The 12,499-nt window shown below is 40.4% G+C and overlaps 2 protein-coding genes across 2 annotated transcripts; one reads left to right on the forward strand and one right to left on the reverse strand.

The window, feature by feature from the left end:
* The first annotated feature begins 684 nt into the window (after nt 1-684).
* Nucleotides 685-5,004, forward strand: LOC149261866 (wall-associated receptor kinase-like 14). Its single transcript, XM_089422879.1, has 4 exons — nt 685-1,041; nt 1,993-2,763; nt 2,980-3,042; nt 3,138-5,004. The coding sequence occupies exons 2-4, from the start codon at nt 2,067-2,069 to the stop codon at nt 4,433-4,435; spliced, it is 2,058 nt and encodes a 685-aa protein (XP_089279005.1). The 5' UTR covers nt 685-1,041; nt 1,993-2,066; the 3' UTR covers nt 4,436-5,004.
* A 6,598-nt stretch (nt 5,005-11,602) lies between these two features.
* Nucleotides 11,603-12,199, reverse strand: LOC149261867 (uncharacterized). The gene has a single exon (XM_089371559.1). It carries the CDS (start codon nt 12,197-12,199, stop codon nt 11,603-11,605), a length of 597 nt encoding a protein of 198 aa, XP_089227685.1.
* Nucleotides 12,200-12,499: the final 300 nt, after the last annotated feature.

Below are 12,499 nucleotides of genomic sequence, written 5' to 3' on the forward strand. Positions count from 1 at the left end.
ATAGTGTTAATCTAACACATTAACATAAACACCCAAACAAATACACAAAAGCTTTAGGAAAGGAAGCAATATTCTTGTTTATGGAATTTTAAGTGTGGTAAGATCTAGTGAAAGTGAAGAAAACATGTAAGAACATTCAATAAGGCGCAATTCTTTTTCTTTCTTTCTCCAAATCCATTTTTATACATGTAAGAACATTCAATAAGGCGCAATTCTTTTTCTTTCTTTCTCCAAATCCATTTTTATTTTCAGGTTCACATTGAAATGAAATTTCATGGATATATGCTTGCTTTTAAGTGGTTTAGATAAGCATTGTGGAATTTTATAAGTTGCGTAATATAACCAACCATTAAAATAGAGTTTGTTTATAAAGTCTATTTGGCAAAACAAATGATTATAAGGTGGGAAGAAAAAACAAAGGGTTGACTAAGGTGGGGAAGATGAAAAATCAAAATCACAAAAACCACATATTTAATAATATTATTAAATAACTTTATCCCCATGAATTTCACGACAAAAGGCAGAGGAAGCGCGTTATCGTGATTAAATGGGAGTGAGTAATCCTAAATACGTTTAACAACCTTATCGAGGAAAAAAAACATGAGAGCAAGTCGTAGCAGTGGAGGGCGGGTCTTGGTATGGGAGGGACCGGTGCAGTCACATCGAACGCCTGCTTGCCAATATTCAACATTAGACTTGACTTTTGCTTGGATGGGGGATAATTATCCCCCCGGGGACCCAAAGTGGGAATTCATCAAATTCCATCCCGGTTGCAATCATAGGGTCCAGTTTCAGCATTTGGCTCCTCAGCTTAAAATATCTTGCAGCGCAGTGGAACCGACATGTAGCAGTTGGAATCAGATGGAAGGCACTTCCAGCCACAAAACTTTGCCGGCGTTCTGATACGCACACGGAAAAGGATTCTTCTTTGTTCGCTCTGTTTTGTGGTACGGACCTGAAATTTATTTTGCTTCTTTGCATTTGAAGCGGCTCTGGTAGTGGATGCTTTGACGGCATAGCCGGGAACTCGATATTGTTCAGGTAATTTTGCCAAAAGAAATCCGTTGTCTTTCAGGGTTTTTAACGAAAAAAGGATGAATTTAAGCCTGACAAATCTCTGTGTCACCTGGATATGTAAAGATTTAAGTGTTTGTTGTTGAAATTTTAGGCTTTCCATATTTGACTCCGAAATCTCGTTTTTTGTTCGGCATAGACTGCAATTGAGTTATAATATTAAATATTGTGTTCAATAGTTGTTTCTTGCTTTACAGAGAGCCGAACTAGGCCCTGATTCGGCTCAATTTAGGTCTATTGACTTTCGTCTGAGTTTTTCCTTTTTCAATGCGAGCTCTGTGATCTTTGTAGATGCTTTCGAGGAATTTCCGGCTGGCTATCGGCATGGATTTGCTCGTTTCATGTGTTTAGGTTTAAAGAATATACTTTCCGAGCCTGTACAAATCCGTAGTCATCGGCATGCTTTATGTAAAACGGTACTGGATTTACTGGACGCCGACTTTTTAAAAATACCGCTAGTTTGACCGTAAATCTGCGTTCATAGGGTTCGCATCATTGTTTTGCTGTCCATTTCCTCTCGTTCACAGCTACTGCGAATACCCGTGATTTGCTTCCCTAAATGCCTACAATTTCTGTGAAACGGATGTATTACGCCACGCCGATTCCATATAGTCAAATTTTCGAACAAATGTTATGCCACGCTGATTCCATCTCGTCAATTGCTTCAACAGAGTAATTTTAATTTAGCCTTTTCCTTGAGTGCCTTTTCCTCCTTTAAGTTTGACACGGTTTTTCGGCAAAATAATCGGAATATAGCTTCTCTGTTGTTATCAGATAAATCTTCTTTTACAGTGTTTTGAGGTCTCCAGGTCGTCCCTGCCACGGCCTCTTGCCTGAGCTAGTCTTTTGGAGGTTTAAACAGTTCATCCGTTATTTATGGGACGCCTGATGATCTTTTGCTAATTCTTTTGCTTGCAGGTAGTCCTTTTACGACATTTCTCTGCTCAAGCATAGTCGAAATCCGTTTTACAAGCTCTGATGCACTAAGAGAGATGAAAAGATCAGGGGTCCTTGTGATCTTAATTATGGTTACCTTTCATTTTAGCGGCTCCGAGGGTTCTGAATCATGTAATCGTACATGTCATTCAAGAACTGTGCCCTACCCGTTTGGTTTCGGGCGTGGTTGCCAAAACATGCTTAAATGCTCGAGCGACGGGAATATCACATTAGACGGATACAAAGTAGCAAATGTTACCACTGATGGAGTCCTCCTTCACGATGAAGGGCAGTGCAATCAGAGTTTCCTGGCAGTTGATGTCTTCGGGGATAAATACGCTCTCACTTCACGGAATATCGTGCTGGTCAAAAACTGTAGCAAGGCAGATTACAGTTGCGCCCTCAATGTTACGAAAATAGGAGATACATATCCATCTCATGGTTGCAATTTCTCTAATTCTACCTGTCTTTCCCCAAGCGGAGACTTCATACCCTGGAACAGCAAGAAAACCGGCTGTGACATGGTCCTAACAGGTATCGTAGTCGATTCGATTGCCGGTTTGGAACTAAAATTAGATTTGGGAAAGTTTCAGCTTGGATGGTGGATTGAAGGTGATTGTTCAAACAAGTGCTCAAAAAACGGGAATTGCACACAGTTCGTTTCTCCAAACACAGGCAATCCAGTGCATAAATGCTCCTGTAATGATGGCTTCGTTGGAGATGGATATTTACAGGGCGATGGATGTCGCAAAGGTATATTTGTAAAAAATAATCCGCCTCTCGAACATTACTTTAATAGAATGTCCTTGTAAATTTAGCTAACTTTATCTGTGAATTTCTGAAGGGCGGATATTAATTGTTGATGTCCTTGTACATTTAACAATCTTTAAGGATGTTAATTGTCGATGTCCTTGTAAATTTAACGATCTTTAATTGTAGAATTCTGAATTGCTGATATTAATTTTTCAGAGAAGTGTAATCCTTTGACTGAACATTGTGGCGGGGCGACTGGAGTGGCTGTTCTCGTCGGAGGTAAGGAAAATATCCATTACAGAGCTTCGATCTTAATTATATTTGTTAGCCTCTTGGATGCAAGTCTCATTTTTTTTACCGTTCCACGGAGCTAGGGTTAATTGCAGGGGCGACATTGGTGGTGGTGATAGTCCTCCTATACTGCTATTTCAAGAAGAAGGCTCTGGCAAACAAAAGGAGGAGGTGCCGAAAGAAACTCCTCTCGGCCAACGGTGGATCCTTCAGAATCCCAATTTTCACATACAAGGAGCTGGAGAAGGCCACAAAGGGCTTCTCCGAAGAGGAAAGATTGGGAAATGGCGCGTTTGGAACAGTCTATGCCGGGAAACTCAAAGGCGACTGTCCTGTGGCCGTCAAAAAGATCAGACATATCGACACCCATGGAATCGAACAGATGATGAACGAAATAAAGCTTCTGTCATCTGTGGAACATCCAAACCTGGTGCGTCTGATGGGCTGCTGCCTTGAGAATGGAGAGCCCATACTCGTCTACGAGTACATGCCCAACGGTACTCTTGCTCAGCACCTACAGCGCGAGAGGGGCGAGGGGCTATCCTGGGCGCAGAGAATCAGGCTGGCATCCGAGACCGCGGACGCCCTGGCTTACCTTCACTCGGCTATAAACCCGCCAATTTATCATAGGGATGTAAAATCCAGCAACATTTTACTGGACTACAGCTTCAATTCAAAGGTAGCGGATTTCGGGCTCTCAAGGATTGTTTTAACAGAATCCTCGCACATATCGACAGTCCCGCAGGGAACCCCGGGTTACCTGGACCCCCAATACCACCAGAACTTCCACCTCTCCGACAAGAGTGACGTCTACAGCTTCGGCGTGGTTCTGGTAGAGATCATAACGGCGATGAAAGTCGTAGATTTCTCCCGCAGCAAGAGTGAAATCAACCTCGCGTCTCTAGCAATTACCAGAATAGGCAGCGGCTGCGTCGACGAGATCATCGACCCATTTCTGGAACCCGAAAAAGATTCTTGGGTTCGTGCCACGGTGCACAGGGTGGCCGAGCTTGCCTTCCGATGTCTGGCATTTGACAGAGACGCTAGGCCAAGCATGCTGGAGGTTACCGAAGAACTGGAATTTATCAAAGACACCATACAAACCAGAAACCCCAGCATCCGGAACGATGCTATTTTAGCCGATGATGATTACGGCAACATATCGAAGCGTCAGTCGACCGACAGCGCCAAGCAGCCGATAAGGAAAAGCTCTTCCAGCAGCAGAAGGATTACCATTCAGCCGCCCGTAATCTCCGAGCTAAAGACCGCTGCAGTTCTCCAGAACACGGAAACTGCCTCGCCGGTGTCTGTACAGGACCCCTGGCTCAGCGCCCAGAGCTCTCCGTCCACTAGTTGTCTGTTGGAGAACGTTATCGAATGACCCTGTATTTTCACGTTAAATGACGTACAAATTTGGGATCCAGTCTCAAAAGCCGCGTTGTATATATTTTTTCCCCAATGGCTGTTGCATCCACGCAAAGTGAAGATGCTTGCGGTAAACTAAAAATTCCAAATATAACTAAGAAAAATGGACCCGGTGGTACCCGATGTGACGCTATATTGACATTTACTGACCTAACCAGAAAGGAATCGACCCTGGGCAGCGCCCGAATATCATTGTGGAATAAGTTTTTCCGTGTGATGTGATATTACAGGACAAGTCAGGTCAGTTTGAATTGTAGTTTGGAAGTAATCGAAGCATTATGATAGCTATTAAAATACAAATACCATCTTGGAATTTGGATGCACCACCACAAACATGCATCAATGTGTGGGTCAAAGAGTCTGCGATGCTGTCTCAAGAACTGCAAAATGTTTCAGTACGAAACTAGTCTTATGGCTGCCATACTTTCAGGTACTATTTATCCTTTTTTGTCGGGGGAAAATTTTCTGTCAGCTCATCCCTATGCTTTTTCTCTCGGTTATTTAATATACTCAAATTTAAGAGGAGCTGCGAGTGGTATTTATTCTATATAATAACTGACCCTTGAAAAAATTCTAAACGAACAACCTGAGTTAATGGAAAACAATGCAGCACTGGCTTCCACATTGATGAATTAATGAGCAACTGAAAGAACTTTAGTATAAGCAACATACTGGTTGCGGCAGACCTGACCCGCGAGTTGTTCAAGTTTTCACTCTCCTCGAAACTTTTCATTTAAGCAAGACCTGTTATCGTTAAATGTTCCTTCAAGTTGGTCAACTTCTGCTTGGGAGGAATTGTTACAGTTCTTTGTTTGTTTGAGATGTTCAAGTTTTGAGTGAATAGAGTTGTGACATTTACTTGTTTCTTTTCATTTGTTGAGTCTTTACATTATTAAAATTGAGATGTCCGGAAGATGTAAGTAACAAGTTCTATTACTAATTCATGGTTTAGAGTTATGGTATTTTGAATCGATTTTCAAGAGTCTTACTAGTGTTTAAATTTCTGGAGCTGTTACCCATAAGCCTGCTAAATTTCTGGAGCGGTCACCCATAAGCCTGCCTGTAGTGTAGGAAGATACAAGCAATGTGAAAGCAAGTCTCATAACCAACTCCGGCCTTTGGAGTTTTGGTGTTTGGCTTTCAATCTCTGAAAGCGGCACCGATACAAAGTTACTTGCATAGGGAAATACAAACAATATGAAAGCAAGTCACCAACACCTACAATCTCTGGAGGTGTCACCCTTATGACAGTAGTGTAGGAAGATACAAACAATATGAAAGCAAGTCCCATGACCAACTCCAATCTCTAGCCTCTGGAGTTTTGGTATTTGGAATTCCAATCTCTGAAATCATCACCCATAAGCAAGTAGAGTAAGAAAATATAAACAATATGAAAATCACTTGCTTAAAAAAATATAAATACATAAGAAAACACAAACAATAAGTCCCATCACCAACCTTGACTCTGGAGTTTGGAACCAATTTACAAAAGTCCCACCGGTGTTGTAACTTTCCATAGTTTGGAACCAATTTACAAAAGTCCCACCGGTGTTGTAACTCCGGTGTAACTTTCCATTTAAGAAAGCTTTGTTATGGTTACCATTTCCTTTTATTTATGGAGTTTTCAGATGGAAAAAAAAAAAAGTTATTTCCTCATTTTTCGTTTAAGAAATATTTATTATGGTTAACTGTTTCTTTGAGTTGTTCAAGTTTTTCATCTACAGAGTTGTTATTATTTCTATAATGTGTCCACCTTTCAGATTATTAAAAATAAAAAAACGAAGTTAGACCTTGATCTAAATTAAAAATAGAAACAGAACCATGACTAAAATTAATTTGACCTAAGTTAAATTAGTTTCGGTGTGTCGCAATGCCATGTGCACCATGAGTTATGGACGGGGCCGCTTAAGGGCGTTGACACGGAACCTATTACTTTGGTTGGAAGGGGCATACAACCAGACACAACCAGGAGTCAATATTGGAATCAAAGTTGTCTGCATTTTGTTACATCTTATCATCAAACGTGTTGATGTATTTCTTTGACTTCACAAATAATTACATTATGTTTAAGCATGCTGAATTGTTAAATTAGTTTCGGTGTGTCGCAATGCCATGTGCACCAAGAGTTATGGACGGGGCCCCTTAAGGGCGGTTGACACTGAACCTATTACTTTTGTTGGAAGGGGCACACTACCAGACACAACCAGGAGTCAATATTGGAATCAAAGTTGTCTGCATTTTGTTACAACTTATCATCAAACGTGTTGAAGTGTATTTCTTTGACTTCACAAATAATTACATTATGTTTAAGCATGCTGAATTGTTGCTTGACAGTTTTGTTTTGACTTTTTCTGAAGCACAGTTTTGTTTTGATTCACACACATTTTTGGATGTGTGTGAATTATATTTAGGTTGAATTTGGTTGTATTTCTTTGACTTCACACATAATTACATTATGTTTAAGGATGCTGAATTGTTGCTGGACAGTTTTGTTTTGACTTTTTCCGAAGCACAGTTTTGTTTTGCAAAAATGTGTGTGAATTATATTTAAGTTGATATTGGTGTGCAGTAAGATGTAATGTAAGTTTTAATATTGTTTTTTTAACGGGTTAAGAGGTTTTTGTTGTTGTTTTAAATGTAAAAAAAAAAAAGTATATGTCTGTTATCCAAAATTGAAAAGAATTTTGATTAAGTGAAAATTTAATTTATTATAAAATTATTATTGAATTATTTTTGGGTGAGGATTTTTTTTTTTTAAATAATAATGATAAATTAATCTATTTTTTCTAATAACAAGTAATCTTAATGATTGTGTTGACAATTGAATTATAATAAATTTTGTCATCTTTAAAAATATATATAAATTATCGAAATAAAATTTAATAATTTATGATTATAATTAAGTCACGTTATTTTTTTAATAAATTTCACTCTTTTTATCACTAATTATGATAATATTGAAATTCATAAATTTGCAATTTATTTAAGTTTTGTTTAGGTTTGTACTTTTATTTGTAATAATCAATACTTTTGAGAGGATTTTTGTTTAGGTTTGTATTTTGTTACAACTTTTTAGTTTTGCAAATAGTACCTTCAAATATGGCATATTATGAGGAAACTTATATGTCTCACAACTTACGGAGTTTACACTTATATAATATGGAATAATTAAGCGTATCTATTTTACCAAATTCATTCAGATATTTCATTTGGTCCTCAACAGCAGGAAATATTTCTTCCCCTTGGAAAAAATCATAATTTTCATTATATTAAGGAAAACAACATGTTGTAAATGTTGTTCGCATATGCAGAAAAAAGCGGTTGTGAGCCTGTCAAGTAAAGAAAAATACATAAAAAAGCGGTTGTGAGCTTGTCAAGTAAAGAAAAATACATAATATATAAGTTCTCCACACAGGGAGACTTTGTCTTTAGAAATGTTCATGTATTGTTTTCAAAAAATAAAATACTATGCGCATAGGGTATACGTATCTGTAGATGCATCTGGAAAAATATACAGTCATGTAGTATTATAATAAGCATATCATCATAAAAAAAACAGGCTCCAAATTGAGCCTAAACTACATGGTCCATAAAAGGGTGATGATAATATTGATAATGGTCTTCATTCCTCTACTCCTTAATCATCCATGTGTAGCGTGGCCGGACCGTTGCCTCCTTGGAAAGCTTGTCAGCAAGTGTGTTGCATTCCCTGTATATATGACAACATGCAAAGTTGTCAAAAAAAGAAATGTGTCGATGGACCTCATCCAAGATAGGCCTCAGAGTGTATGCATGACATATTGATGTTTTATTGATCCAATTGCAAACTATTTTTGAATCCCCAAACATTTGTCGGTTCCTGCAATGTTTTTCAATGGTGAACTATATGAGTTGTTTGGTTGTAATGATCTCTGCATAATTATTTATTCCCATTCCTAGCCCCATTTATATTTGAAAGTGATGGGAAGTAGTTAGATATAGTACGACACCACCCCACACCCTTCTTCTTGCGTTGATTCGTCGAAATAAGCCCATGGCTGGGTGTGGTCAATGGTCTTCGGAATGATATGTTTGGAGGGTGGATTTTCATCATCTTACGGTATGTTGTTGTAATATGCCAGAAGTCGGGCAAAGATGGTGGTCCAATAGGGAGTGGTATCTTGAAAAATGAGGTGGTTGCGGACAATCCAAATTTCCCAGAAGATGAGGAGGGGGAGGTTCCTCACCTTTGATGGGGTCGCAGATGTCCACAAATTGGTCCAAACATCCCTGATAGTTTGTCCCCTCCATGTGGTCTGAGCATGGGTGTTCGAGAGGACAATTATCCAAATATCAGTAGTGATGGGGCAGGTGAGAAAAAGGTGATCCATTGATTCTGTACAGTATTTGCATAGGCAGCACTAGAATGGTCCATGTTGTCCTCTCTTAATCAGGTTGTCTCCAGTGGGAATCTTGTTTTTCAAAATTGACCACATGAGTAGTCTGGTTCTAGGTGGTGCTTTGAGTTTCCACATGCCCTTCCACCATAAATCAATAGGTTGTGGTTTGTGTATGTTTGCAAGACATAGATATCCCTCTTTGGGTGAGTACTGGCCATTTTTTGCATGTGCCCAAATAATCTCATCCTCCCCTTCAATTATTCTGATATGGGATTCGGTTAAGGCAGTTGTGTAGTCTTCCCAGTGATGGTGCCATTGTTGAGGTATGAGCAGACTGTGGGTAGATTTCCGTGCTTGATGGAGAAAGGTGGATCTCTCCATGTCAACAATGTGATTGATGTGTGTAATGCTAGTGTTGACAAAGTGGAGCTTGAGTTCTTCAAGTAACTTGTGGGCATTTCCACACCCAATCCAAGGGTCCAACCCAATGCGAACAGATGTGCCAACTTGAATTCTCCAAGTGAGCCCATCTCAAATAAGTGGCAAGGAGTTTAGTACTACTTTCCAAATGACCGAGATCCCTGTTTTGTTCCAGCTTGTCTATCTTAGCCAGTCTATCATGTTAAGGGGAGCTATGTACTTGGAGGAGGCCACCATAGTCCAGAGGCTATTTGTAGTGATTAGTTGCCAGCCCAGCTTGGTCACCAATGTAGAGGAGAAGTCTTCTAGTCTTTTGATTCCCCAACCTCCCCACTTCTTTGGGAGGGTGAGCAGATCCCATTTTTCCCATGCAAAAATCCTCTCCTCTTATTTTCCCTTCCAGAGGAACCTGCAACATAGGTTTTGTTTTCTAGAGAGGATTCCTCTAGGTATCCAAGCTAGGGACATCCAGTACACTGGAGTGGCTTCGAGAACAGCTTTAATGAGACATATAAGCTTTCTCGTAATATGCCATATGCCATATTTGAAGGTACTATGCCTTCTTTCTAGCTTTGAGATTGACCATGTCCAATCAGCTATTTTGTAGCCATGTGGCTTTAGCCTGTAGCCCAGATATCTGAGGCCCTCTTCCAACTGTAACAAGGTGAAAGGAAACCTGTGAAGGGAAAACTGTATCTCATGAGGAGAGCAATCAGATACAATGAGGGTGGATTTCGAGTTATTTATGGCCATACCTGTTGCAGTTTGGAAAAGGGTGATAATATGCTGGAGAGCAGTCAAATCCCCAATTCCCCCATTGAGGAAAATTAACACATCATCCACAAAGAGGAGGTGTGTTATCATGCACCTGCCAGTGATCCTGATTCCCAATAGTTGACCTCTGTGGTGCATATATTTGATAAGTCTACTGAGCCCTTCCATAACCAGTAAAAAAAGTAAGGGAGACAAGGGGCATCCTTGCCTGAGTCCCCTTTCGGAGTGAAAGAAGGGAGATGTTGCTCCATTGATCAAGACACCAAAGGATATATTTGTGATACAACACATTATCCATTTTATAACCCCATATGGGAATCCTAAATGAGTTAGGAGCATTCTAATGTATATCCAACTTACCCAGTCAAAAGCCTTTGATAGATCTACTTTGAGGATCATACCTTTAATCTTCTTCGTCTGGATAGAGTGTAGCACTTCTTGAGCTATACCAACCACTTCATGAATCTGATGGTCTTGGAGAAAAGCAAATTGTTCTGAGGAGATGTGGGCAGAGAGGATGGGTCAGAGGCAGTTTGCAATGATTTTTGAAATGATTTTATAAACACAATTGCACAAGGATATGGGCCGAAAGTCATCGAAAGAGGTCGGCTTGTCTGATTTGGGAATGAGGGCGATGAAAGTGGAGTTAATGTCTCCATGCATACGGCTAGTCGATCTGCATTCCTCAATGACCTTGAGTAGATCCTCTCCAAGGATTTCAAAAAAAGCCATATAAAACTCCACCGACTAACCACCTAGTCCAAGACTCTTATCTCACTTGAACCATTTCAGAGTAGCCTCTAGTTCCCCTAATGTGACTTCTCTGTTCAAATCCATAGCATTCTCCTGATCAATGAATCGAGGGAAAAGTTGTGCTACTCTTATGACTTCTGCCAAGGTGGCATTGGGGGGTGCCTGATAGATCTTCTTAAAGTGGGATGTGGCTAGAGAGGCCAGTTGTTGGAAAGTATCCACCTCATTTCCCTGCTCATTTGTCAGTTTCCAAATGGTATTGATTTCCTTTCATCCATTTGCAAATTTGTGGAAAAATTTTGTGTTGTCATCTCCCTCCATCAACCAGATTTCTCTACTTCACAATCTCCATGTTTCTTCCCTCTCTTTGAGAATTTTCCCTCTCTTCGATATTAAGTGAGTGAGCTTATCCTTCTTTTCTCTTGATATAAAAACCCCTCTTTGCTCATCCTCCAACACAACAATTTCTGTTTCAATGTTACTAAGGTTTTGTTCTTCCTGTTCTCTCTTATTATGAGCCCAGATTTTTGATAACCTCTTCAATTATTTTAGATTGCTGACAAAACCTTCTGTAATGTTCCCTCCAGCTGTGGGAGGGTGGGACTTCCAGAAGTATGTGATCATCTGAGTATAGGTGGCATCCTTCAACCAAGTGGAGTTAAATGTGAAGAGGTTCTAGGTTTTCTTATGCCTCCTCTAATCTCAAGGAAAATCGGCAAGTGATCAGATATTCCCCCTGAGTGTACCCATTGTTGGAAAGTGAGACCTCTCTCCAGTAATCATTCCTTGATGAGGAATCAATCTAACCTTCTTACAAGATTGTCCTCTCCACACCTTCTCTTCCTCCAAGTCGGTAGCAACCTTGCAAAGGGGATATCAATATAACTGTGGGTCTCCAAAATGTTTTCAAAGAAGACAAACAAAGGGTCGACCTGGGCATGGTGTCCCCAAGATTCTGAATAACCCATAGAGAAATTTAGGTCCCCTCCCAAGATGATGTTTTCAGGTTGCAGTATGTCTGAGGATAGCAGGTGCTCCCAGAATTCTTCACGATGATGACAAGGCCCATAAACATTTATCAGTCTGATATCAGTACCCAACTCAAATGAGAAGATGTATGCCCCAATGAATCCAATGCCTCCCCAAATGTTGTACATCTTGATAAGGTGGGGGTTGTAACCCAGGGCAATGCCCCCTGAATGACCATTTACATCAATGGCTTGGAAGGTCCATCCGGGGAGCATAGATTCAAGGAGGTGAGATATGGAATCAGCAAGACCCAGGGTTTCTTGAAGGAAGACAACATCAATCAGTTCGAACTTAAGGAGTCTTCGCAGAGCTAGTTTTTTCTCAAGGCTAGCAATCCCTCGAGAGTTGAAGGAGAGAAGCTTCATGGGGGAGACGAGTCCAAGGAATTCTCTGCTCTAAGAACCCTATTAAGAGTAAGTTGGCACTCCAAGATGACCTCCTCTCCTACCTTCTGTTTTGCTTTGGATAAGGAGGATGGTCGACCTCTAGGGGGCTTTGGAGGGATGGGGGAAGGAACCAGGCCAATGCCAATGGAATCCAGGGCCCAGGATCGGGAGAGAGAGTGAAGGTGGTATCTGTGGATGAGGGAGCCAGGACCAGGGGCGAAGATATCAGATGATTCTGCCTCTGGGAAGGAAGGGGGAGTACAAGAGAAAATGGGGGGA

This window comes from Pinus tabuliformis, chromosome 6, assembly GCF_031772625.1.
Source record: "Pinus tabuliformis cultivar Carrire ecotype Pingquan chromosome 6, CPIR1, whole genome shotgun sequence".
In the NCBI taxonomy this organism is placed as follows: domain Eukaryota; kingdom Viridiplantae; phylum Streptophyta; class Pinopsida; order Pinales; family Pinaceae; genus Pinus; species Pinus tabuliformis.

Excerpts from the sequence above, each read along its gene's own strand:
- LOC149261866 (XM_089422879.1), top strand. The coding sequence starts at position 2,067 with ATGAAAAGATCAGGGGTCCTTGTGATCTTAATTATGGTTACCTTTCAT. Across the intron at positions 2,764-2,979 it reads GGGCGATGGATGTCGCAAAG|AGAAGTGTAATCCTTTGACT; the intron begins GTATATTTGTAA and ends TTAATTTTTCAG. Across the intron at positions 3,043-3,137 it reads AGTGGCTGTTCTCGTCGGAG|GGTTAATTGCAGGGGCGACA; the intron begins GTAAGGAAAATA and ends CCACGGAGCTAG.
- LOC149261867 (XM_089371559.1), bottom strand. The coding sequence starts at position 12,199 with ATGAAGCTTCTCTCCTTCAACTCTCGAGGGATTGCTAGCCTTGAGAAA.